Raw genomic sequence first — 27700 nt, forward strand, 5'->3', positions numbered from 1 at the left:
GGGATGCACAGATCCACCTGCAGGCTATGGAGGGAGGCCACAGGGATGCACAGACCCACCTGCAGCCCATGCAAGGAGGGCACAGGGATGCACAGACCCACCTGCAGCCATGGAGGGAGGGCACAGGGATGCACAGATCCACCTGCAGGCTATGGAGGAGCCCACACCAGAGCAGGGGGATGCCCAACCTGTGGGATGCCCATGCTGGAGCAGGGTCCTGGCAGGACTTGTGGCACTGCAGCAAACCCACAACAGGCTGTTCCTGAAGAACTGCAGCTGGTGGGAAGGACTCGCATTGGAAAAGTTTGTGGAGGACTGTTCTCTGTGGGAGGGAAACCCCCAGGCTGAAGGAGGGGAAGGACTCATTGCCCTGAGGAGGAAGCAGTGGCAGAAGCAATGAGAACTGACCATAACCCCATACTCTACCTCGCTACACCAGTGAGGGAGAGGGGTAGAAAATCAGGAATAAGTTTAAGCCCAGGAAGGAGGGAGAGCTGGGTTGTCTTTAGGGTTAGCTTTATTTCTCATTATCTTGTTTCACTATGATTGGTAATAAATTAAAATACTTTTGTTATGAAAATTCTGTTTCCCTGCCCTTAATTCATATTTTCTCTCCATGTCCAACGGAGGAAGGGAGTGATGGAGCAGCCCAGGTCAATCCATTGCACAACAATATAAAGATAACATCAAAGACTTTTTGTTTTTATCTTCAGCTGGGTCTTACCCTGACTTATTTGGAAGTCAGTGTTAAACTTATTTTTTGACTAAACAGTGGTGCAGGTGAAAGCAAAGGCTACCCCATTGCTCTTTATCAAACGTATATATAAAATCATACGTGTTCGTCTCAGAGTTAAATAAAGGTGGCCCTTAGAGACCAATCAATTTTTTGTCATTTGGCTGAATTTGGCTATGAGCTTGTTGATTTCCCTACATACCACCAGCTACCACCAGAAAGAGAGCTGGCCTATCACACACCATTGTCCACAGTGAACATTGCTCCCTGGTCCATGACTTTATTTGCAATTCAACTAGTTCTTACAACTAAGAGTCACCTTTTAACAGTCTTGACTAGTAAATGTGTGAAATATTCACTGAAGTAAAGAGCACTCCGTTCGATAAACTAAATGTAGCTTTCAATTAAAGAGCAAAGGATGGGTCTACTTTTACTTGCCCGGCTAGAATACTAAAATGAGGGATTGATATGCTCTCGTGTTCACCATTATGCTGCCACAGATCCCAGTATGCGGCAGAAAAGCGCTGGCAAATTGGCCTGACGCTTCTTTTGAAATTGCAGCTTTATGAAATTGACCAAGGGAAGGGCGAGTGAATGGGAGCGTGAGAAAAGCGGGCGAGTAGCAAAAGTGAAGCATCTTTAACAGTGAAAGCAACATGAGTGACATTCACGGCTGCTCATGGAATGCCAAGGTGATTAAATACAAATTAAGTACTTTCTGCAACCAGGGATGTGGACGGTTTTTTAGGACTGTGATTTATGCGGGAAGCGGCCCCTCAGCTGCCCGGAGGCACCCAGCCAGGAGCCTGCAACCAGCCTGAGGCAAAAATGTGCAACACCTTATCGGGGATGTATTTTTTTAAGCCCATAATTGACGTGCGGGATGTGAAAACGCGACACTTTGCCCCCCACACCCCGCCTGCTCCAGTACCCCAGGGACGGGCGGGAAATGGCGCGCAGGGGGCGAACGCCGGGGCAGCGCCGGGCCCGGCGGGAGGAGCCCTGCGGGCCGCGGCTCCCGCTCTCCCTCGCAGCCGGTCACATGCGGCGGGCGGAGCCGCCCGGGGCGGGCCGAGCCCCGCTTCCCTCCCCTCCCGCCCCGTCCTGCCCCATCGCAAGCTGGCTCTGGTGCGGTGGCGGCGGTGCGGACGGTGGTGCGGATGGAGGCCGGTGCTGAGGCGGAGCCGCTGCTGCCTCCGCGGCGCTGGCGGGCGGGCAGCGGGCTGTGGCGGGAGCGCGGCGGTGCCCGCTCGGCCGCCGAGGACGGTGAGTGCCCGGGGCGCTGGAGCAGGCGGAGCTCTTGTCTTTCCCGCAGAGCTGGGGCGCTCCTGGGAGCGCCAGGAAGCCCAGGAAGCCTCCCACGGTACTGCGGGGCTCGGCCGCCCTGCCCGGGCTGCTCCCGGCAGCTCCGGCGGGGACGGCTCTGAGGGAGCCGTCAGCGCTGGGTTCAGGTGCGAGACGTGCGCTGCTGCTGCAGCCCCAGGCTTCTTTAGTTGCTTATGTGATTTTAGGGTTTTCCTCTAAGTTGCTGACAAGGTTTTCTCGAACCCAGTGGCTGTCCTATGTGTGACATCTCAATTCTCCCAGGATGGAATCATTTGGAGACCTCAGGTTCTCTTTTTTCAGGATGTTGCATCACCTAAGGGAACCTTCACACTTGATTGCTCTTTTGTGCAGTTCCAGAAGTGCAGCGCGGTCTGGGATGGATTCTGCGTGCCCAAACCGAGACGCTAGCGCTGAGTTCAGGGTCTGGGATGGATTCTGTGTGCCCAAAGCGAGCCACTAACGCTTTAATCATCACTTGTGACTAAGTGTCACTTGCTGTGACTAAGAGTTGCAGAATAAGTTGGATATCCATGGTAGAATGTGTGGAGAAATTGCTATAGTAAACATTTTTGGCTAATTTCTCTGTTTTATTTTTATACTGTAAGCAGCCACTTAGATTCTGCCCTTCCAAAATCCTTGGCATCAACACTAGTGGCTTGCGGTGTGCTTCAAGTACCTAAAGCTTTTTCTGTCCTTGCAATCCTTTTAGCTAATGGTTCCTTTAAGCAACTTTTGGTTTTATCTCACTAGTGTGAGATGTCATAAAAAAAAAATAATGTCTTTACTGCCTGAGCCTGGCTTGTCTCCTGTTTATGCTCAAATCTTTCTCGTGCCATGGTTCATATCAGGATCAGTACAAAACTGTTGTTGCTGATGCTCAGATAAAGGATGACATTTGAAAACCCTTTGCAGTCTTTGTAGGAAATTGATGCTGCTGAATCATGTGGAACATAAAACTGTCTGTGGCTCTCATGAATGGTGTTTCTGGCATTGCTTGGTGTGTGTGGGAGGGCATTGTGTTTCTGCTGGGATCGACTCCTTCGTGTATCCCGCGTTGTCATTGCTGTCTCCTGGGTGGAGATGGTGCGAAGTGCTCCTTGGGACTCTTCCCCTCTGTGGGAAGGTTACACTAGCATATGTTTTTCGTATCTGGAATCCCCCTCAATTTCTTATCTCTTTTTATATATCTCCTTTTTTTTCCCTTCCTTATTTTGACCTTAACAACCTTTATTTCTCTTTTTTGCTTAATTGCCAGCTAAGTTCCCAAAAGGTCTTACTTCAAGTAAACACAAATGGCTGCCCTTTATTTTTTATGTGTCTATTTTCACATAGACTTCTTAATTATGGGTTTTTAAAAGTGTCATAGTAACTAATTTAGTGGTATTTTATTTCAAATTGTGTTCTTTCACCCCTTGCTGTGTCTTGAGCTCTGATCTGTTTGGTATGGTAATAGTAACTCTCAGAACAAATTTAAAAAGCACTTAATTTAGTTCTCATATGACTGGAGATTCCTGCTGGTTTTGGAAGAACAAATACCACAGTATCTTTATTAAACAAAAATAAAAATTGCCATAGTAATAGTGCCTGATTTTCCTGGCTTTGCTTGACTGTATACTCTGTCAAAGAACAATTTGAATTACCATTATTTTGTCTGTTAGGACTTGTCTCTGTGTAGTTTTGTGGTACTTAACCACCAGTGTAATCTGGCTACTTAAACCTAAAAGAGAACCTTTTAACAAAACACAGAAAGGTGCATGATGTGTTTGATATTATTATTACATATTTAATGTAATGCACAGTGCTGCTGACAGAGCAGATGTGGCAGGAACTCTCTTTTTTTTGTGTGTGTACAGTGCCCTTGGTCATGAGAACTGTGATTGTGCACCTTCTCTTAACTGATAAGCAGTTTTATCCAAAATACAGCAAGTGATTCTTATTTCTTTTTTACTTCATAGATGCTGGAGCTGATAATGACCTTTATATAAACCAAGCCATAGTATTTATTGAAGATGCAATACAAGTAAGTAACAATTTTTTTGTTAGCTTTTATGCTTCCCGTGCTGGGTGTTTGTCACACACTCTGCCAGTTCTTCTGTGTTCAGGCAATGTTTGTAAACCACCATCTCAATTCACAAAGCAAAATCAGAATTCCAAATTCCTGTGGTATGCAAGTCTCAGTGAACTTCTGCCTAGGAGAAATATATTTTTCCCCACAATGAAGTAATCTCTTTCAGGGTTTCAGAAGACATGCTGGTTTGTGGAGTGATTTTCCTGGTGTTATTTTGTTTGTTTATTTGTTTGGGTTGGTTTGATTGTGGATGTTTTGCTAGTGACTAACCTACTGCTAAGAGAAACGATTTTAGCAAACCCTGTAATTTGCCTCTCCATCTGACTACTTGCACATCTTAAGAGCTGGTAAAAGCTCAAGAGTTTAAGACTGGCTTCAAGTGTGAAGCTGGAACTCCTCAGCTGAACTTGATGCCTTTTGAAGTCTTGATTCCCTCTTTGTTGCTCCTTTACTGACCACTACTGCAGGTTCCTAGATCCTGTTTTCTTCTAGGCAGTGGGAATGCTGAAGGGCATTTCTTGAGTTCTCTTGCTGCTTGGTTGGGAGATTTCTGGGGGTCAGATGTATTTAAGGTGTGGCCACCTTTCTGGAAGCATCTGCTCAACAGGGGCAGAGTAAGAGCAGCCCAGGATCTGTCACAGAGGAGGGATGAATTTTGTGGATTCCTTAAGAATCACAGGCACTTCCTGATCTGGAAGCATATTTTATTCAAAGACATTGGTTGAGGTCTCTTCTGTTCAGAATTAATTTGTTTGCATTTTATGGCCTGTTGGAGGAGAAAGACAAAAGAATAGCCATGAGTGGAATGAATGTTGGAGAGGGGAATTAAGTGGGTGGACCATTTTGGCGAGTACATAGAATAGTCAGTTGTGACGGTGGTCACAAGGGTTGCAGGTGAAGAGAGAGGCGAGAATATTGATTCCATGTTCAGAAGGCTTGATTTATTATTTTATGATATATATTACATTATGACTATACTAAAAAGAAATAGAAGGAAAAGTTCTCAGAAGGCTAGCTAAGCTAAGAATAGAAAAGGAATGAATAACAAAGATCTGTCTCCCGGCAAAGAGCAAGACCCAGCTCTGCCGTGAGTGGTCAGTAAATCCAAACATCCACAGGAGACCAATCACGGATCCACCTGTTGTGTTCCACAGCAGCAGATAACCATTGTTTACATCTTGTTGCTGAGGCCACAGCTTCTCAGAAGGGAGAAAAATCCCAAGAAAGGATTTTTCACAAAAGATGTCTGTGACAGTCACTGAATTATTACAAATGCTGTTATTTGGAATGATGACAGTGCTTGCTTGAGATGACCGGCACACAGTTTATTTGAGCAGCTCTGTGGTCTTTAGATAGCAGAAATTCTTTACAATCTTCCCCTTTTCGCACATGTAGAGCACCTTTGTGATCATGGGTGACCTGATACTTTAATAATTAATAACATGTACTAATTTGGTTTGCTTTGGTCACTTGATGTTTGTTTTTGAGCCAGACTGAATGTAATGTTTGAATGATCCTTTTTGCTTCCTGCCTTCAGTACCGATCTATAAATCACCGTGTGGACTCCAAATCCCTGTGGCTTTATCGATGGTACTATTCCAGGACTTGCCAGTGGTAAGAACTTGGTTATTCTCTTTGCTTTTTTGTTTAGGAGTTAGTCTTCCTGAAAAACTACTCTTCCTCTTTCTAATTTGTAAGATAATTAGTTAATTGTGTTTTTATCTTTATAAGAACTTACTCCAGGAAGCAAGTAAGTTCTTATGACCACATGTGAGCATGATAGAAGTGGAAAACAGAAAATTTTATGGAAGTTTGATGACAGAGATAGCTCTTTGGAAACAGCCACAGCATTGTTGCATGAGTGGAGTAATTAGCATGATTTAAAGCACTGTGCCTTAAGAGTTTTCAAAGTGTATGTTTCTAAACATGTTGGATTACCAGCAAGATTGTTTGCTGCTGTCAGTTTCAAAAGGACACCACCTCATGTTATTTGGTGGTCAGCCGTTACATCTCCAGTGCAGGCAACAACATGCTAGTCAAGTGCTGCCTTGTGGTCTAACCCATTTGATTGAAATATGGTATCATAAAGCTTGGTTTTCTTCAAAGAAAATTGCTTTACTCTTAAGTATTTTGTTATTATTTTGACTCATTTTGTGGCTGGATTATGTGGTTTGTTTTGGGGTGGTGTTTTTTGATACTTTTTTTATGGTTTTGTTGGTTTTATTTTTGATTTAATCTCTGTCCAAACAGGATTTTGAGCTTAACCATTACTGTAATCTTGGCTTTGGCTTTCATTGAAGAGCCTTCCTCCCTCACCATCACGTCCGATGTGCGCTACCGCCTTCCCGCCTGGAATCCTCCCTGCGGCCTCACGGAGAGCATGGAGCTGCTCTGCTTCCTGGTGTTCGTGGTTGATGTGTCTGTCAAGGTGAGCATCTCCTTCATCTGGTACTGAATGAAGCAGTACGTGTGTGGTAGAATTGTTTTTTAAATCTTGAGTTTGCAGGATAAAATTGCCTTGCTTTATTAGACCATCATTTCAGGAGAAATTAGCAAGTGAATATTTACTTAATTAAGACATTTATTCCCTTTCTTTTTAACCTGATTTTCCTAATTTAATTAAATGAAATAATTTTTGCTCAGAGTGCAAGTGTTTTGGCTTAGCTGCTTGTATTAGGCTACAAAATCAGGGAATATAATAAATATATGTCGGTTCATTTACACAAAATATAAGTTGTCAGAAACTCACCTTTCTTAGGATAGTTATTTCTGGAAAATCCCTTTTTTATGTTTATTAAGTGGGGAATTTTCTTGCATTCAGAGAATTTCTTTCTCATGATCTTTGTGCAACTTTTGCTGACCTTTATTTAGTTCTTGTAGGAGAAAAATTCCTCAACAATGTATTTTTGTTTGGATCTTGGAGAGCTTTTTAAGAGCACTAATGTAAAATTGCAGACGCTTGGAAAAAAATTGGTGCTGACTTATTAGGGTATTGGATTTTATTATTGAAGTAAGTTATGGTTGTTCCTTCTATTTCCCTTGTCCAGAGTTACTTAATTGGATGGAAAGAATTTTGGAAAAATAAATGGCTAATGGCTTATATACTGACATTAATTGTTTCCCTTGCTGATTGGATTGTGTCACTGAGTTTTTTCTGCAAAGAGGTAAGAACAGCTTTACTTTGATCTTTCATAGCTGGATAATTCACTGAAGCACAGAAAAAGTTTGGTGTAATTTAGCTTAGTAAAGAATTCTATTTTATTCTTAATGTAAGTTTTGTGTCTGTTGATGAAATTAAATAGCACTCATTGCTTTAGTGTATCAGCAGTTGAAGGGTGCAGGGAAGACTCATTGCCTGGCACCGATTTTGAAATGCAATTGGAGAATTATGTGCTTAACTTGAGTGAATGGCAAAGCCTCTGTAGTGAAGCGTAAGAAAAAGGTAATTAAAAAGGTAATTAGGTAGTTTACCATCAGCTTTCTAACCTGAAGCTGTGCTGTGTTCAAAACAATTGTGTTTTGAGAGCAACATCAAGTTTGGAAATGGTTCTAGAAGTGCCCTCCTTGATGCAATACTGCACTCTCCCAGTTGGCTTTGCCTGCCACAGATTTACATTAAATGAGTTGTTGTGCACTTGAAATCCTTGTTAAGAGAACACTAATGTGGTAAAAATGCTGGGAAATGAATGAGAGAGACATGATCTTAAAATGTGGAATCTTGAGGTGAGATAGTGGACAGGGAGTTTGGACAGGAGTCTCCCAACACAAAGCGGTGGCAGAAGGAGCAGTTGAACTGCTGGGATGGATGAACAAGAGAATAGAAATAAAGTAATTTCTATGGGTTTTTTTTGCTGCTAAGTGTGGCCCACAGAAGACTGATCATAAAGTGCAAGATGCTGAAACGCTTGACGTAGCAAATAAGTGACAGGAATAATTTGAAGGCTTGCAAATGTCTTGACTGCAAGAATCAAAAAGATAATTTGCTGCAGTGTTGTGGGGGAAAAAAGCCCTGACAGCTTGAGTCTTGTCAGAGACAGAAATTGCTAAGTAATTACCAGGCCCTTTAGTTATAAAACAGTCTGAAAATTGAAGTTAAGGACTTATTTTTAGAATATATATTTGTTTTTATGGAAAGTAGCTCTCTATTAATCCCTTTCTTGAGATGGACCTTGGCAAAAAATACAAAAATGCCATCTCTTGCCAGATTGTTATGTCTACTGAGCAGTGAAGTTAGATTGTTTCCAATTAGTGGCCTGATGAAACTATTGAAATGTCAATGTGTGTTTTTAAAGCAATCTCTCCTCACTTTAATGAGGTGTGGAATCTTTTTTCTTCTTTTGTGAGCTCAGAAGAGCAGAGTTCAGTTCTTTTTCTGTTCTGCTGTTTGCTTAGTCAATGTGTGTGTCCAGTGCTTACTGACGAACTTGCATTCAAAATATTTGAGCTGCCAGTCTTGCAGGAACTCAGTGTCTGATCCTTTGTTTTTTGCAGAGTGTGAGAATAAGGAGAATCCTTCGCCCCTTCTTTCTCCTCCAGAATTCCTCTATGATGAAGAAAACATTAAAAAGTATCAACAGCACATTGCCTGAAATGGCCAGGTGGGTTAAAGCACAGAAAACATCCTTTCACAGGATGGCTGGGAGTAGAGGGTTGTTAGCCCTGGAGTTCCAGTTTGGGGCATCTGAGCAGCTTCCTTCTGGATTGGGTAGCTAAGTGCTCAGTGAGATCAGGTCGCAGAGGGTGAAGGTTGTGGTAACTTTTTGATTCCTGTTAGTCTCTACAGGATCTCTAGATTTTGACCTGACTGTGTGTTTGACATAGGTTTTTTAATGCTAGTCAAGTGGGAAGTTTTGATTCTGCTTTTCTAAACCCTTTTGTAAGGGAAGAACTGAGGCACATAAGTGTGATTTTTATTTTGTATCAAAACTCACATCCCCTCCTGTTATCTCCATATAACTTCTTAAAAACATACCTGGTTTTCTTTATATGGCATAATTTTGCATTTTTAGAAGAGGATATTAAGAATAAGACAAAGATACTGTTAATACTTGGATATATTTGCTTTCCAACAGTGTTCTTCTACTACTGGCTGTTCACCTGTCTCTCTTCACCATGTTTGCCATGCTGCTTTTTGCTCGAACAAAGGTAATTAATGCTCTGCCTGCTCTGGTAGATCTGGGTGCCTTTTTCCTGTACTTGCACAGCAGCTTCTTGTCTAGTTTTATAGTCAAACGTTTTCCCTGAGAAAGGTCACGTTGTCAGATGTACTGAGATGAGTTTGAAGTCCACTTGGAGAGCTTTAACATGTGCATGGTATTGTGTATGCAGGAGATTTCCTTATACATTGACCCAGTTTGATCCCTTGAGTTACTTTCTCTGCTTTTGTTGAAACCCTCTGTGCTGTTCTGTCTCCAAAGCTCTTGTCACTCTTTCATTTATATTATCACTCATTTATTTTTTTATCTTCCCTATCTAGCTTTTTGCTAACTTTAGTTTCTTCTGTGTTTTCTCACTCTTCAGTACTGGTATTTCTACCAGGCCATGCCCTGGTAGGTTTTTGCCTGTACTAGTTTGGGTTTCTGATCCGTTTGGGTTTTCCTCTTGTTTCTCTCTTCCTGCTTCTGAAAAGCAAAATTGAAATCTTGTGGTTAAAATTATTTTTGTGTTCCGGTAATCTTGATATGTTCCTTCTGTTCTAGACTTTCTGTATCTTAGTGTATCACACTCAGATTATATAGGGTTTTTTTTTATTCTTATTTTTTAAGGCCTTCCATAAATATGTTACTGTAAACACTACAATTTCTTGCCTACTTCTCCCATTAATTTTGTCCCATCCTTAATCTCAATTTTGCACCTTCATTTCTGCTGTAATTTGCTCTTAAACCAGCTTCTAGTCTTCCTCACAATCAGCAAATTCCCTGAATTCCCATGTTACAGAATCTTTGGAATTAGAAGCAGAGGTCTGTTTTCCCACTGTTAGTTGCCTTCTGGACCTTTGTATTACCTCTGTTTGTCACATCTAATTTCAGCTATAAGCTTCCCCAGCAGATGTATATTTATAACTTTATACCTAAACCAATCACTTGTGTATACATTGAGGTAAAAAATAACAAATTAGAGAGTGGACTTTCCTATTTTGGTGTGCTGCTCTGACATCCATACAAACTAATTTTATCTAACATGGCAAAATACTGCAGGCAAATTCTAAAAGTAGGTTTATTAATGAAATTCATGACTCTGCATTTTCTTGTGTATGTCCTTTAGAGTTACGTATTCCAGTCTTTGCAGCAGATTCAGAGCTGTTTGTCCTGTGGTGCCTGACTCATGTTTCTGTTGTTCGCACTCCGCTTTTTTTTTTTTTTTTTTATCTGTCTCTTTTGACCTTCAGAAAAAAAAATACATGTGGAGGATCCAAGGATCTGAGATCAGCCTCCCAGTGTGTTTTTGATGAAGGTTCTGAGTCCCACACTGTCCGTTTGTGGCGTGATTGTTCTTCCTGGGTCTGAGATGCTAGCTATACATAATTTCATGTGGGCCTTCCTGCTCTTACTTGTGCTTTTTTGTTAGTATTAGTAAGTGATGTGATTGCTCTGTGTTCTTACACATTCTCTTAATTTTTATTAAGAGAATGTGTAATTATTAACTTTCTGGCTTTTGCTTTTTCCACAGGGTAGATTTGATCAGGTGTTTAAGAAATTGATTGTTGACTGATATTAATTGTTTAAAAAAATGTAAACTTTTTTCCCCCTTCCTTGCTAAGACAGTGGTTCCTTGGTATTTTTCTTAACAATGAACACATCTTTGCCCAGGATAACCAGCAGGATAAGGAGTGGGTGGTGTATTTCCGGAATTTGCCGGATTCCCTGACGTCACTGCTGGTCCTGCTGACTACTGCAAATAATCCTGATGGTGAGCAGTCTTTCAGAAATAACACTTGTCTCTCCTTTTGAAGAACAACAGAGTAAGATTGCTCTGTTCAGAATACTGTAACCATTCTTTCAGCTGCTGGTTCTTAGTACAGCCACAGGAAGGTTGTGTAAAGGTTTTTCATGCCTTTGGTAACTTGATTTTTGCCTTTCTGTGGTGCAATTATATATGCCACTCTAAAATCCAGCCTATGAGAGCTTTTACCAATTACCAAAAGTTCTTAGAGGTCTCTATTGTGCATCTCAAGCATTAAAATATTATTTCCTATTTTTGTTAAATTTGATTCAGTGATGATACCTGCGTATTCTAAGAATCGAGCATATTCCATCTTCTTCATCCTCTTCACTGTGTTAGGTAAGTTGCCTCTTGTCTTTAATGCACTTTCAACTTGTGCATACCATCTACACTGTTTTATTTTTCTAGGAAAGTTTAATCATGAATTTCTCACTTTTGTGATTCTTCCAGTTATTGCAAAGTGTCTGTGAGATCATTTTCATGGAAGGTGCTTATGGTTTGGAGTTTCTTGGTAACATGAATATACATTACAGTATATTCAAACATTAAAAACCTTTGGGAAATCAAACGCAAGAAAAATAACCTTCTTTAAGTTTTACTTTTGACTTACTGCATATGCTGAAACTTCTTTGAGAAACAGATACTTTTCAGTAAATTTTACTACCTCTTTTTCTCCAACAGGCAACTTGTTTTTGATGAACTTGCTTACAGCAATAATATACAACCAGTTTCGAGGGTACCTTCTGGTGAGTAAAGCATTCCTAATTTCTATGTTGTGCCATAACTTTGGACCTTTGAAGAATTAAGGTATTAAAGGAGCCTTCCCATTCTGGTTGCAGATACAGTTTTAAGGTACTAAATGCTCTTTGATGCAGATATTTTTCCCTTTATGTGCTGTTACAGCTTGATCCCCTCTGGTGGCAAAACCTGCTTGCATATTTCCAAATATGCTGTGGATCTCCAATTTTGACTGTTTATGGGGGGGGGAAAGGAACTGTTGTATGACTGACCAAGGACAAGTGGCTGAGTAACTTAAACTGTGTGAAGGAAATCTGCTGTGGTGTTTATATAACTGCTGTTGCAGATCATAGAATATTAAGGGATTGGAAGGTACCTTAGAGATCATTCATGGGCAGGGGCACCTCCCACTAGACCAGGCCTTACCCAGACTGGCCCAGTAGCTTTTCTAGTAGAGTTTCAGAGAGAAGGTGAAGTTTGTTGGATAATAAGCCCAAGGCAATATTAGTCAGAATGAATGGCCCCCACCCTCTTGTGGCAGAGGAGTGAGTAAACAGACTATGTGCAGAAAGGATTTTTGGTAATCCTTTCCTCCTCTTCTGTTTCATCCCATTTTTCTCAATTTTCTTCTTTCTTACATGACAGCATGACACAATCTGACTATTAATAAAGTAACTAAGTTTGAAAGTGATTCCTGTAATTAAAAAACCCTTGAAAAAACATAGCTCTGGATTTGTGCTTTTAGGCAAGAAGCTGGAGTGGCACAAGCTCTCTAACTCTTCTCTCTGCATGCTAGTGTGAATTTCTGTGAATGCTTGAGCTTTGCTGTTGCCAGTGCCTCTGGAAGAGGCGTATGCCTATGCGCTTCAGAATAGAAAATAAACCATAACCTGCATGCTTACTTGAATTCCAGGGACTTGTTTGCTTACTTGCTTCCTTCCTCCTTGTACATGGAGTTCTTGCAAGGAGTGTGGCCTAGGGCAGTCTCCTGTTCTGATCTCTAATCACAAATCTGGGATGTGTGCCCGAGGATCAGTGTATTATTTGGCCATAGGACACAGTAGTGCCTGAAGTGTGAGTAAATTGTTTCCTCTGTGGTGTTTTTACTGCTCAGAAATCAGTTCAGTCCTCGCTCTTCAGGAGGCGGCTGGGAATCCGGGCTGCGTTTGAGGTGCTGTCTTCCCTGAAAGAGACTCCTGCTAGTGCCCAACAGTAAGTGAAGGACCTTGGAACAGTAGATTATCTAGAGAAAAAAAGAAAAAAAAAAGTAGATTTTTTGGTAATTTTGTTTTGTTTTAATATATTTACTTGAGGGTGTAGTCTCGAAAATGGCAGTTTGTTGCTCATCTAATTTATTTATTTCTTCTGCAACTGGATGTTCATACCACACTGTTCGTGACTTCTATGGGGTCTGTTTCCTTTTTTACTACTTCTAGTTTCGTTTGCTTTTCAAAACAAAGAGGTAGGAATATATTTAGAACAGGTAATTTTGCCATGTATGAACTTATCTCTAGCAGGGCCCATTCTGTTTTCTTTTAAATAGGTCCTGTGTCAGTGTTGGGTCCTTACTACAGGTGCTGCAGAAAGCTGAGATGGATTCTCGCTGCAAGCAAGCCATCATGAGAGTAAGAACTTTATTTTTAAATATTTTAAAATATTATTTAAATAAATTTTTAAATATTTTCGTAGCCTTTACGTTGGTGACTATCAATCCTGACTAGCAAATCCAAAGATCTCTCTGTTGCAGCATTCCTTGGATCATAACAGAATAGTGGCACTACTTCATGGTACTAAAATTTTAGTGAGTCAAAAGAGCGTGTGATCCCAGAGAGGAAAAACAGAAAAGGCCAGACATGTCCTCCAGTCACTTTGAGTGTTGTGTTAAAGCAGAGCAATACTGAACCTTACTCAAACAGCTTGAATTACATCTTTATTCCTAGATTTCCAAGGTAGTCTGAGGGGTTTTGGCAAACTTTGCAGATGTTCCTATTGCAGATGTTGATCTGAATGTTTCTCTTTCATGTGAAGTCACTCAAAATGTGCTCCTGTGACCAGCTGTCAGCTGCCCAGTTCCAGAAGCTCTTTGAAGAACTAGACAAAGATGCCATTAAGCAAGTATGGATGCGATCATCATTTATAAAGCATCAGAAGTAGTCTGACCTTGTGCAAAAATAAGTGAGAGTACTCTAGTATAAAGTGTATAAACAAAGTTTGCAACATGTGAACACAAGGTGTGGTCACATTGATTTTTAAGCTTTTTGTGAGCAGCTTTTATAGCCACAGACAAAATTGCTCTGTGGGCTTTTATAGCGTTAGTTTGGGATTGTTAGGTGGTGCTAAATGTACAAAATACATCTTTGTTTATTCTGTCAGCATTTGAAAGTGAGTTGTTCAGGCAAAATGGTTCAGTCTTTTCCCCCAGTCCCTGAATGAAGAACAAAATGTGGATTCTCTCAGTGTTCAGATGAAGATGGGCAGAAAGCAGTTTTCTCCACTTGGAGAGAGAGAGAGGAAGAAAAAAACAAAACACTAAATTATTTCAGGGTTAAGAAATGTTCTCTTCTATGTTTGCATGTATCTAAGACTTCTGAATAAAATGTTGGGAAATGGGGAAGGGATGTATACAAATAGTAGCTTGGTGTTTAGTTTATCTGCTTGGGGCATTGGAGAGAGGTTGGATTATCTTCCCTTGCCATTACCTTGTGCTGTGCCATAATCAAAATGGTCTCTTGCTGTTAGTAGCCACAGCTGGAAAACATTTTCCTGATGAAATGTCAAAATTAGTCTGTGTCCCTGAAGATTTGCTTTGAAACTGTCTGGGGTTTTTAAATCTGAGACGGGGTGTGTTTTTAAAATTATTGTATTATTTTTAAAATGCTTATGCTTTGTGACTCAGCAAATCCTTTATGTTCTTTTCAGCACCCTCCCAGTCCAGAGTACCAATCCCAATTTATGCAGAAAGTGCAGTTTGCCTTTGGCCATCCCTACTTTGGCTACTTGGGGAATGTGGTAGCCCTGGCAAACATTATTTCTATTTGTGTAAGTAAAGGGGTTTTTTTCTTGTGGGGCAGTGGTTTTCTTTCTTTTTCTTTTTGTCATTGTTTTTTGGTTTTTCTCTGCTAAAAATTTAATTTCTGCTTTTGTTCTTTAATTTTCATTAAATAACTGCTTTTTCTAGCAGTTGGGTTTTTGGCATGCTTTAGTCATGCAAAGTGTTAAGAGGGAATACTTGCAGTTAAAAATGTAATTTAAGCTGCTTGAAAAGGTCTATGCAAAACATGAAAGACTGTTCTTGTGCTTAAAAATCTGTTTAATGTAGCAGTAAAGCAGCAGATTCATAAAATATTTTTTGTTTAAGGTGGTTTTGGTGATGGATGCAGATAAGCAGCCATCTGAAAGAGATGACTTCTTCCTGGGGGTAAGATGCAACAATATTCCATGCAGTTATTGCTGTTCCCTGAGATGGCAGGAATTTTAATGGTTGTTTTTCTTTTGGGGGGTGAAGGCTATCAACTGCTTCTTCATCCTGTACTATCTGCTGGAAATGCTGCTAAAAATCTTAGCAATGGGCTTGAAAAGATACTTGTCTTACCCAAGCAATAGATTTGATGGACTTCTGACTGTAATTTTGCTGGTGAGTGTTGTGTTTGCTTACACATTCTTGGATTTGTTGGCTCGGGAGGTTTAGGGAACTTCAAGAGTTGGTGGGATTGCTTTTTTTTTTAGCACTGATCTGCTGAACTGAACAACATGAGCCAGTGTTGAGGGTTTCTGTGGCTGGAAAGTTTGCATGGTAATACATGGTTCTCTTAATGTCTGTGTTCTGAAGATAGGCTTATTTAAATCCATGGAAAAGGTGCTTTTCCTGATAAGAAGACTTTTACATTTTATTTGGAAAAATTCAGCTCCTGGTATAATTGCATGAGGCATTCTGTTCCATAGTTTAAAACCACTTTTCTCTTTAAATTTAAAAACAATTGTCAGACTATTATAACAATTATTTGGTCAAAGCCTGACAGCCCTGTGGCAGATGAGGTCAAGTTAATGGTTAATGGTTTTCACTGTATATCCTTTTGTGAGTCACTGTTGGATGCTCTATGTACATTTGGTTTGTTTGGAGAATAACTAGGCAAATACAACAATTCAGAGCTTTAAAGTGAGTCCAGTTAGTTGCTTAAAGGTCTTGAAAATGTTTCTTGTCAAGAAGCTTACATAATTTCTGCAACTCAGATTTATAAAATAAAGTTTTGACTTTTGTTTTGTTTTGGTTTTTCTTTCCTAACTGAAGATTTTGGAGATTGCAACTTTTGCTGTGTATGGATTTCCTCACCCTGGCTGGTGAGTAACATCTGTGACCTGCTGCCCTTTGCTCAGTGGCTGTGGTGGGTCAGGGAAGCACACACATGTCATTTATACATGTCATGATGCTGTGATCATCAGCCCAGTCTTCAATTTACCAAATTTGGTAGAATTTTGCACCCTTGTAGTCACTAGATGCCATGCAATATCGATAAGTGAAAAAATCTTTCTTTTTTCCTAGTGCTTTAGAGTTGTGTATTGCTTTTCTGAGAAGGATGCATTTGTTTTAATTGTAATGTGATTTAAAATAATATCTTGGCAGGTCTGTGCTTACCAGGGGTGCAGGAGTGGGAATAAGGTTGTGTATGTGGTACCAAATATGTTTCGGTATCAGCTTGTCCATTAATCCAGTTAGATGAACTCCCAAACAGCTGATGAGAGCTCTTCAACCCTGTGTGTAGACTGAAGGTAAAATGCAGTAAGAAAGTGTAGTAAGAAAATCCCATGGACTAAACACTATTTGTTGATATTGTAATAGCAAACAGTTGTTTTTTGATTTTCTTAAGTTCAAACAGCTTTTGGATAACTATCCCGATTTCTTTTTTGTTGTAAAAAACATAAATATCATTGCTTCATCTTAACATTTGAAAACCGTCTCCACAAGAAGAGAGGAAGGCAAAGGAATTCTGGAAGGTTTCCTGAATCTTCACAAGTGATTCATAACACATTCTGTTACTTTGTGTCTTCATGCAAGCTCACACTTAAGACACTGACACTCCCTGATTTTTCAGGATTTTTGTTGTATCCCCGATTTTTCAGAATATTTGTTATGTTGCCATCAAGTGTCAGGGATGGAGAGAGACAGAGAGACTGATTTGGTGATCAGAATCTGATTTTATTCTGGGATACAAACACTTATATACTATTTCAGGGAGACTAGTAATGTGTACTGCAATGATAAGGTTAAAATCACATACACAAACTTCTGCATATAACAGCATCTCTTGTTTGCAGAGTTTAATGGGATTTTCTTTTTCTGGTAAACCACTTTGATTTAATCTTCTTGCAATCCAGGTCTGATTTTCAAAGTTCCATTTGCTTTTGCCAAGGCATCCTGTTATCAAATCTCTTATGTTAACCAGGTACAAAGTCCATCATCTGTCTTGTGTCCCCCAACATTCCAACAATCAAGAAGTTCTCTTAATTTCACTAGAATATCTGAACAGGGTTAGACAAGTCAGACCTTATGGTTTTAGAAGGGTTTATATTTGAATACTACTTGTATTCCTATCACCTAGAAGTGATAGTTGCCAGAAGAGTAATTGCTACAGACTATTAACTAATTATGTTAATTATTGATGTTATCATTATATTTGTGTTTGATTCTGCCCTTTGATTCTTAAATGTAAGCAATTGCTTGCTCTGTCGTCTTGGAGCACCAGAAATTCTTGTTAGGTCTTTGTGTCAGTCACTGCAAGCAGGTTACAATCCAGATGATTCCCTCTGAGTCCTGATGTGTGCTGCTGTCACATCCACAGACCAAGCCATTGCCACCTTCAGGGCAGGACAGTGATATTGCTGCTATCTAGACTATGCCTTCTATGCAGTGTTATCTTAAATTATTTCATTCATTATTGGAGTTGAATATATTGGAGGTACAAATCATGACTTAGTATGTGTTACCAAGCCATTGGCAGCTTTAGATCCCCACCACCTGCCCTCCTTTCCAGCCAAGAAGCATTCAGCATGCTCTTGTAAAAGCCAAAATTCAGGGTTTTAAAGTGTATGCCCATCTCCTATGGAATGTTAACACATAAGGAAGAAGGTTGACAAGACAGTCCTTTGACCTAGTGCTGCTTTCAAAGCCCTTCTTCGGCCAGGCATGCCCTGAAGGATTAATGCCCTTCTTTGTGCAAGTTCCTGAAGTATCTAACTCTAGCAGTCTTTCTGATACACTTTGTTTTCTGAAAGGATCCTCTTTGGTGCCTCCTCCCCAGCACAAGGCACAAACATGCTCTTCAGAGAGCTCTCTGTACATATTTAAGAGCCCAGGCTAAAGGGGATACCTTCCTTCATCAGTTATTAGTTTAGTGTAGCTGAGATTCCTGCTAAGTAAATCAATGTATTTACCTGTAGCCCAGTAGATTTAACTGTGTTGTTCTGTCATGGGCTGTTCCTCTGATTTGTTCCTTTTTCTGCCCTTCCTAGGAGGCCTGAGTTCATGGGCTTATTGTCCCTGTGGGATATGGTGCGTCTGGTGAACATGTTAATTGTCTTCAGGTTCCTGCGGATTATCCCCAACATGAAGGTGATTGCTCTTCCCTCTACAACCTGGGTCTCCTTGGTGGTCAAGCTATAAATTTTGTTAGAGTCTTTCAGGTTCTAACACGTAAGTGGAATAGCTCAGCTCTAGCTGTCCTGACTTTTGCACAGTCCTTCACAAAATCACTGACTCTTGCCTGTTTCCTCACCAAAGAAAACCAGCTCAAGTTCTTTTGACACGATTTTTTGTCCTTGTAGTAAAAATTTTATATGGATTGGAAGTGTGATGAATGTCATAGGTTCAAAATTCTGCTCTGTTCTAGTTCATGGCTTTGGTTGTTACTACTCTGCTGGATCTGGTGAAAAACTTAAGAGCCTTTGCAGGAATCCTTGTGGTAAGTCATGATGCAAGATGGTAATTTCCTTTGTTATAGTTTAATAAGGATATGACACCAACATAGTTAACAAGGTTCTTGTACAATCACCATGAGCAGTAACATTTCACCTTAACCAGCCAGTTCTTCTCCAGGGCATGTCTTGGAAAGCCACAATAAACTGGTTTGTGATAGCCAGCACACAGTGGCAGTGCCTCCTTTAGGAGGAGTATCTTTAAAAGATTAATTAAAGCTTCCTTTGAGTGTTTGCCTTAGCTTGGGTAGTGTGGATTCAAAGTAAAAATTAATCCATGCTAAAAGTAGATCAGTTTTCCTTACATGGTTTGCATATGTTAAATTAAATAGCAAAACAACTTTAAAAATGTTTTTGGCTGAGAGGGTCTTGAGATGGCATGTTTGGACATGATTTTTTAAGAGCCTCTGCCATCCTGTTTTAGGTGTGTCTGTGTAGAACATAGACTCAACAAATATGATTAAAGGGTGGATCACAATGTGTGATGTCCATTACATAAATTTTCCCAACTCTTGAGTTTCTGGTTTTGCAACCGTGTCTTCCTGGTAGGGCAAAGAAGTGCCTGGCTAGGTTTGGTTCTGCTATTGTTCTTGGGTTTTTCTAGGGTACCTTAATTTGAATGGTTAAAGATAATGATTTGTTGTTCTAGTCTATATACCTAGCATGCAATTTAACCAGAATGCAGGGGGATAGAATATAAGAAAATAAAGATAGTGTAGAAAGTAATCTCACCCCTAAGGAGTTGCAGCTGGGGCCAATTATCAAAGATTAGGAGCAGGCCCGACTTTACCAGGCCATGGCTGTAACCAGTGAGAAGAAGATGCTATAAAAGAGTGGGGTGGCTGGGTGAGAGGGGAACTGGAGTCAGTTGGCTGCTTTGTGAAGAAGGAGGAGTCAGTGCTCTGAGGAGATGCCCATGAGAAACAGCAAGAAGGTGTGAAACTTTTGTGCTAAGGAGACAACAGTATGGAACCCCTGTAATAAGATGACAATACCAGAATATCTATTTTTGTCACTAATAATTTCTCCTTTTATATGTAGAGGATAGAGCTTAAATTGGTTTATGTTGCACTTTGAATTAAAGATATTGGTAGGGGCAAATCTAAGGTGGTAAAAACCTTGTTGTGCTGTACAACTCACACTTCTGAGACAAGTCTGCCATAGTGTTTGCCTCTTCCATCAATTAATTTGCTTTTACTTGAGGCTACATGGAAGTTCTCACTGAGCTTCTGTTGTAGTCAAATCTGACTCCATTGCCAGCTGATGCAAAATATCTTTCCTAATGTTAGCATGGAACACACATGCAGATAAAATAATGTAACTGATTAGCTAATTTCTCAGGCAGTGAGTGATTTAAATACTTATTTTTTAAAAGAATAAAATAAATTAATTTTAGTGCCAGGTTTGTTACCCCATCTAATAGCAGGCTATGAAATGTCAGCTTCAGCTTATTCCAGTGGCGTTCAAAGTTTGTAGGCCAGGTCATCTCTCTTCTGTTTATTCCAGACTTCCCATTCTTGGGTTTGTTTTGTAACAAAATACCAAAAAAAACCAAAACCAACCAAACAAAAAAGCCCCACACCAGATTTTTGTTTGAAGATTCAGCTTGCTTCAAGCTTTCCTGGAATAAATGGTTCCTTCTCAGAGAAGCAAAGCAAAACTGTAGGTTATTTCTAGAACAATCTTTTTAGGATAAAAATTGCAATATCACCTAGGCAACTGCTATAGACTGAAAGGTGTCTCTTTAAAAAGAAACTTGCATTTCTAACAATTAGAAGACACGAGTTCCCAAATCCTTTGTTTTATTCAAAACCTTATTTTTAGACTAATTAGCATTTTTTAGGGAAGTGCTGATGGAATATAAAATAATGACATCATTTTGTCTTTCAGGTAAACTCACTAGAAGTTTATTTTCATTGACTCTAGCAGAAAACTCAGATATTTAGGTTGTTCTTTGTAAATACTGATACTGAGCTTTGATTTTAAGTTGCTATTCTGCAATGTTTGTAGTTAAATATCAGCATTCTGAGACACAGAGAAGTAAAATAGATGATAAAATTATTCTATGCATTTTAATAACTGAAAGTTAGGTAGAATATTAAAAAGTAAGAACAAGTAGTTGAGAAGTATTTTCAGTTTAAAAGCTACAGGCACTGTTCTTGATGCAATTACCTCAACTGTGGTACTAATATAAATTCTGTGTTAATTGCATTTTGCTTTCTTACTTTGTGACAGAAATATTCAAAGCTAATAGTTGGTTGTGTTCCTTCCAGGTGGTTTTCTATGCATTTGCTATAACTGGAATAATGCTGTTTAAAGGTGCTGTTGTTCCCTTGGGAAATACCAGGTAAGATTCTAAACATCACTGCTCAGAATGAATCTGTTTTTCCAAAGCATCTGCATCTTTTTACCTCTGAGCTGTTTGTGGTTGGTATTGTTCAGGTTTTTTTGCTCTCATTCTCGCAGCCACCTTACTTTTAATGTTAAATCACACAGCTTCACTATCTGTTACTCCTTCTGTTTCTTTTTGCTGCATTGAAACGCTTATCTGTAGTTTAACCCTGCTTTATCTGAAATACATTTTTTGAACTATTTCCCTTGTTTTCTGCCTGTATGAGATAATCTAACTTTCTCCAAGGGGCACAGAAGAATTCTAAAGCAGAGTTCACAGGGAGCTGTGTTCACATCAGCCTGTAATCTCTTGCAGTGCTGCCAACACCACACATGATAATGGCACTCTGCAGTGTGGGACCTATGAACAGCTGGAATATTGGCCCAACAACTTTGATGACTTTGCTGTGAGTGTAATCATGGATGAAATCCCTTGTTCTTCTACTCTCTGCTTGTCTTTCCTCCTCATTTTCTGAGGCTTAGATCTGTGATACAGCCCCTTAAACACTGTTCTGCTCCTGTTCTTTAGGCAGCAGTGGTGACCCTCTGGGATGTGATGGTGGTGAACAACTGGCAAGTCTTTTTGGATGCATTTTCAAGATATTCAAGTCCGTAAGTAGCTGTAGTAATACTGAAGTCCCATATAAATCCAGCTTATAATGTGCCTGTACAAGAAGTGTACACATAGCACAGCTCCTACCATCTGCTCAGAGGGGTGCTGCTTACCTTTTTTTGAACCAGTTTTGATATATAGGAAATAAGTCTAATGCTTCTGTGTTGTCTATGTGGGTGAACAATTTTTTCTAGACTTGAAACCTTGGACATACCTTTCATTTGTATTTACTGACTTTATGGGGAATATTTGAATGAACGGGATAGTGCCTGGGTTGAGCTGTTCCAGTGACCCTTGGCTGGTTAACTTAGGAGAGTGAGTCTGTTTAGCTAACTTAATGAAAAGCAAACATTTTTTATTTTTAATTTTTTGATTCAGACCCCCTTTTCCATTAAAAAAGTAGTAGTATTATAGTTCAAGGAAAAAAATACGATTTCATGGTGCTCTGCTCATGCTGAGCTTATTTACTGCCTCCTTTATATATTGTCTGTTCATCTGATCTGCAGGTGGGCAAAGATCTATTTTGTGGCCTGGTGGTTGATCTCCTCTGTCATCTGGGTTAATCTCTTTGTGGCTTTACTTCTGGAGGTAAGGAAGTGTGTTTATTTGGTGTGAGATCCTGAAAATGGCTTCTAATTTGTGCAGGAAATGAAAAGAAGCCAGACAACTTTGTGTTGGGTTTGTGTGTGTGCTTACTTTACTTTTCTTGCTGCCCTGTGCCCGAGGAGCTGAGGAATTGTTTTCTTTTTCCTGGGTAATTGTATGTTTTTATTTGCAATTTTGTCACAAAACTGGTTGTCTTATTGGGTATGTACAATTCTCCTTATTAGAAAAATGAGAAGTATTTAAAGTATTATAAAGTTACTCGTCTCTTATATGTTGCCATTTAAATTCAGCATTAATTATTCGAGCTGATGGCTTTTTTGCATTTTAATTTATCAGCAAATGAAGTGAGCAATTTAAATTTAAATTTTTTATTTTATTTGGTTCTCCTGTGTTTCTTCCCACCCCAGTTTGAATTACTACCATTGCTCAGTGCTACTCTAGAGAAGTGGAACTGATCAGTTATTTTCAAGAGATCATATTCTAGAGTTTTTCAGAGAAACTGTGGGAGTGCAGTTGCCTTAGCAATGCCATGAAGAATGTGTGGTTCTGCTAGTTCCTCATGGCATACTTTCCTGCAAATCCAAATTTCTGATGGAGAAGGGAATGCTCAAACTTCTGATGGAGAAGGGAATGCTAATCATAACAGTCTCCTCCAAGTTCACCATTGTAGACTTCTCTTATAGGTAGTGGAAGGAACTGAGAGCCTGTAGAGGGCACTTCACCCGATCTCAAACCCTATGAAAGTTTGTTGGAGATGTTCTGTAGGGCTGTGGCCCAATGTTGTTGTCAGAGCCAAGATGCAGCATTCCATTGCAGGAGAGCAGGATGTCACTATTTTTGTGTTGTTGGTGTTTTTTTTTTTTTGGTTGGTTTTGTTTGTTTGTTTTTTTTTGATTGTTGTTTTTTGGGGTGTTTTGTTTTTTGTTTGTTTGGTTTTTTGTTTTTGTTGAGTTTTTTTTTGCCTGAGCTGTGTGTATACTCCCTAGGTATTCATCTGTCAGAGTTATTCAAAATGGGTAAGGGAACATGGCAAAACCTGGACGAGCAGTATATTTATATATTGTTGGGTTTTTAAAGAGGAAGAAATTCATATCAGGTGAATTCATATCAGGGTAGTTCACACAGTTGTCTTAGGGAGGCAGTCCTTGCTAGGAGCTGAAGGCAGCAGGGCTGTCTTCTGCTCTGCTCTTCTTTCATTTTGTGATGAGAAAGTTATTTCATTGCTGAACAAAGGCCTGAGTAGGTCACAGTAATGACCTGCACCAAGTAAATAAGCTGATGCCTAAATAAATCAGTGTTCACCATATAAAATCAAACCTCACCTGCCTCCCAAATCTTATCTGCAAACATAGTGACCAGATATAATCTCTTTTCTGGTGCCATCAGAAGAAGCTTTTCTATCTTTTGCTGTTTTACATTTCAGAACTTTATTCACAAGTGGGACCGTCGCTGCCAGCGAGAGTCTCTTTCAGATATTGAATACCAGAGGACAGTTGAACTCATGTTCAGGTGAGTTGGGCTGGATTTGATAATCAATGTCTCTTTTTTTTCTTTGTCTGTTTTAAGAAATGTGTGCTGGCTGCAACATGTCTTCTGTTTCCTCCCTCTGAAGCAAACTGTTTAATCTGTTTGTTTGGAGAAATCCAACAAGTGCCGTAGTTAGGCCTGCTTTAAACTGACTTGGTAGTGTAACCTTTATATGCTTTGTGCTCATTGTAGGATGGGAGAAGAGGTGCTGGGGGTGAGGGGAGCAACTGCAGAGGGAGGAAAAAACAAGTGATGCATGTTCTTGGCTTATTATGAAATTGTGGGTGGTGAGTTAATACTTGATGATCGTGCATTAGTGGAACTTGTGGTGCATGTTGGATACTCAATAGTAGCGTTGGGAGCATGTTCTCATTTGGGAGTTTTTTTCAGGAAAACAAATCCACTGACCTTCAGTTGTATTGTACTGTGTGCAGGAAATTGCTTCCCTGCTTCTTGTGGGAAAACAGCTGCTGGTTTCCATGACACATCTGTAGAGGATGGATCACTTGCAACTAGATGCATCTTTAGGGAGAATCAGCTTATTGTAATTTTAATTCCTTGTTTCATTCCTGAAACAAGTACATGTTACATCTCAGTATAAGCATTGCAAAAACAATTGCTGGGAAGCTCCCTTTGCTGCCCCTAACAACTCATGCTTTTTCTTTGTAGAGATGTTTTGGAAGAACCTACAGAGGAGGAGTTGATGGAAAAGCTGCACCAGCACCCACACCTGCACTTATGTAGGTGACTGGTGGGAAGGACTGATTTATTTAGACCTCTGTTTTCTTGAGGTTGTCAGCTGGAAGAAACTGAATGGATTTTCTGTGAGATGCTGTTAGGAGAGGGGCTTGTAGGACACTATGTGAGATTTTGCTTGGGAATTTTCTGCAGAAAGGTTTTTTATTTTGGGTTCATATCTTTTTTTGAAAAAGATTTGAGTCCTGCTAACTTGATTTTGAGTTGCAATTTCAGAAGGAGTATTGCAGCTGTTATTTTTATAGGGTATTGATATCAGAAGGTTTTATTTACTTTTTTAATAGGGAAAGTCTCTTTAAAATGACAGTGCACTTTAAAACATGAACTTTATAACCACTAAGCCTGCTACTTTTTTTAGCACAAGAAAATGGAAAATGGACTGCCTGTTTTTGCTGCCGAGTGTGGCAAGGGCTGCACTCTGCAATTCATGAACAGATTAGGCAGGACCAGAACAAAATCCTTAATCTTCTTCTAGTGAGAGCTGAGACACTATTTTTATTGTAATGTGACACCAGCATATCTTACCAAATTTTTGGGAGTTAATCGCGTCAGAGCACAATCAACTCCAGCTTGGTAACAGGGACTGCCTGCTTTGCACATCCTCTGTTTTTCTTTGCTTTCCATGGGGGGTTCATGCTGGTTGTGCTATTTAGGTCACTGAGAGCTGTTAGAGCCTGGACTGGAGCAGTTGTGTTCGTGGTTTTCAGTGTGGTAAAACTAAGCTCTCTTTCAGAGTCAGTATTCTCATGTTACTCTTTACTGAACCTCTTCCTTTCACTTTCTTCCAAGTCCTGTTCCACACTGTGTTGTATTTCATGAAAAAGCTAAGGGGAATCAGCTTTGGCTGGAATGTTGTACCATGATCACTGGAGTCGCCCACTCAAAGGGGGAAGAGGAAAAAAAAAGGTTGAATGGGATAATCAAAGTGCTTAACTGTTGAAATTTTAATTTGAGCCTGTGGGAATTGAAGGTGCTCAACCAGTATTTCAGGATCACATTCCTTTATGGCTTAACAACCACATGCTGTGCACCATTAAGTTTCTCAACAAATCCAAAGTGGAAGATTCGCTGTAAGCTGTGTCCACATGCTTTTTGTTATCCCCTAGTGTTCCTCTGTAAAGGGGTTTTTGCTTGAATCTCTTGCCACATAACTAGTAAACTGCTATGAGGAATAGAATCAACCACAAATACTGGTTTTATATGTACAAATGGAATTGCCCTTTGGGGCACTGCCTTCTCCTCGAGACACTTGTCACCAAAATAGACATTATTGTGGTCATCTCTGTATTGACTTGGGGGGAGGTAATTGGCTTCTATAAAAAGTCCCTTGATTCTTTTTCTAGTTAAAAAAGGTTTTTTCAGAAGTACCAAGCAGTCATCCTCTGTACCTTTCCTCATCTTTTTTCGTCATTTGCCATTTCTCTCTGCATGAAAGAGAGCAAAATATCCAGGATGATGGTGCCGATGTTTTTTTTGAGGTCAAAATCATATTTTTGCCTTGTTGTCTTACTGCTCAGAAATTACTTAATGATCCTTTTCTGTTTCTTTACCTTTCTGCTTGTATTTTCTTTGTGCTGCAGAGCAAAATATGTTGTAGATTTCATATGTGTGGGACAAATGTGAGCTGAGTTCTGAGCTACTCCTGCAGTTTTTCTTGCTTCTGTAATCCTGCCTCTTAAGCCATGCCCTTGTCTGCATGCAGTCTCTTGTCTCTGTTCCAGACTAAGCCCCCCAGTAACTCACTTGCACTGGTTTCAGTGGCATCATCATGCTTATTTTCAGTCATGCACTTAAAGCACTCATCATGGCAAGCTGCTCAAGGCATCAGCACACAGTTTTCTGAGTTTTGAGTTTGTTCTGTTCAGTATGGCTTCATGTCAGGATGGTTTCTGTTCCTTCTAGTGGGATATATAATCACTGCCACCAATGTATTGGGACTTATTACACAGTGGTTAAGCACGCATATTTTACTTTTCTACTGAAAAAAAAAAAGTTTTGTTTTCTACTTTTCTGAATACTTGAAATAGCTTTGCCTTGCCAAAATGAAGTGTCCGGTTCTTATCAGCTTACCAGTTTGATAATTTTTTCTGGCCTCTTAAGGTTCTTTGGGGTTTTGTGGTTGATTTTTTTTTTTTTTCTTTTTTGCCATTACTTAACAACATTACACTACAATCTACCAAAGCAAGACAAATTGCTGTGGGATTACCATAAACATCACAACTGTTTCCATTATGCCATCTTTACATCTGGATAAATGTGGAGAAGGTGTTCTAAAGGGAATAGTCTGTCTTGTTCTTGTTTCACACTTGTGTAATCAACTGAAAGTGTAACTATAATTTAATACAAAATTGTGCTACCTAATGTCACTTGAACTGGAAGATGTAAATAACCACAAATCTTATGCAATAATTGTATAAATCATGGAAATGAATGTACGTCATTAGGTAAAATTTGAGGTTTGAGTTATTAAAAAAATTTTTTTCTTCTTGAACCATGAAAATAATTGGGGTGTTGAAATGATTCCTGTGGTTTGTTTTTGCCTTTCCCTTGTTACTGATTTCTGCAGTGCCAGGCATTTCTGTTCCCATTGTTTTTGCCAGTTAAAGGCTGAGCCCATGGAGGAGGTTGCGTGCAAGTGAGATATAAGTGCTTGGTTTCAAAATGCAGAGCTAAAGATCACTGCTTTGTTATTTTCCAGTTCTGGAGGCACATAGCCTCCTCTGTGCCAAGTTTTAAGGTGAAACCAGGCACACCCAGTTTTAAGGTGAAACCTCATTGGAACTGAGCATTGATGGTTTTGAGAAGGTTGATTTTCATTTGCATTTCCATCTCTACAAACCAGGTATTCCTTCATCTCTCTTTTCCTCAAGAGACTGGTGGAAAAGCATTCTCAGAGCATTTCAGCTGGGGCAGATTGTACACATAATTTAGCAGAGTCCATGGTATTCTCTGGTAGCATATAGTGGTTTGGAAGGTGGGGTTTTACTAAGGATAGAACAAAATCAGTTCTGGAACAGGTGCCTCTGGCAGT

The 27700-nt window shown here is 39.8% G+C and overlaps 1 protein-coding gene across 1 annotated transcript; it reads left to right on the forward strand.

Moving 5' to 3' along the window:
• The first annotated feature begins 1893 nt into the window (after positions 1-1893).
• Positions 1894-27160, forward strand: TPCN2 (two pore segment channel 2). The gene is made up of 25 exons (XM_063158183.1): positions 1894-1999; positions 4015-4079; positions 5665-5741; positions 6378-6555; positions 7175-7291; positions 8619-8725; positions 9200-9272; positions 10937-11036; positions 11343-11408; positions 11751-11815; positions 12922-13019; positions 13351-13432; positions 13836-13922; positions 14727-14846; positions 15166-15225; positions 15313-15441; positions 16096-16145; positions 18315-18414; positions 18692-18763; positions 21050-21123; positions 21484-21574; positions 21697-21779; positions 22287-22368; positions 23810-23895; positions 24583-27160. Exons 1-25 carry the CDS (start codon positions 1894-1896, stop codon positions 24659-24661), a joined length of 2247 nt encoding a protein of 748 aa, XP_063014253.1. The 3' UTR covers positions 24662-27160.
• The last annotated feature ends 540 nt before the right edge of the window (positions 27161-27700 follow it).

This window comes from Melospiza melodia, chromosome 6 (assembly GCF_035770615.1).
Source record: "Melospiza melodia melodia isolate bMelMel2 chromosome 6, bMelMel2.pri, whole genome shotgun sequence".
Taxonomy (NCBI): Eukaryota; Metazoa; Chordata; class Aves; order Passeriformes; family Passerellidae; genus Melospiza; species Melospiza melodia.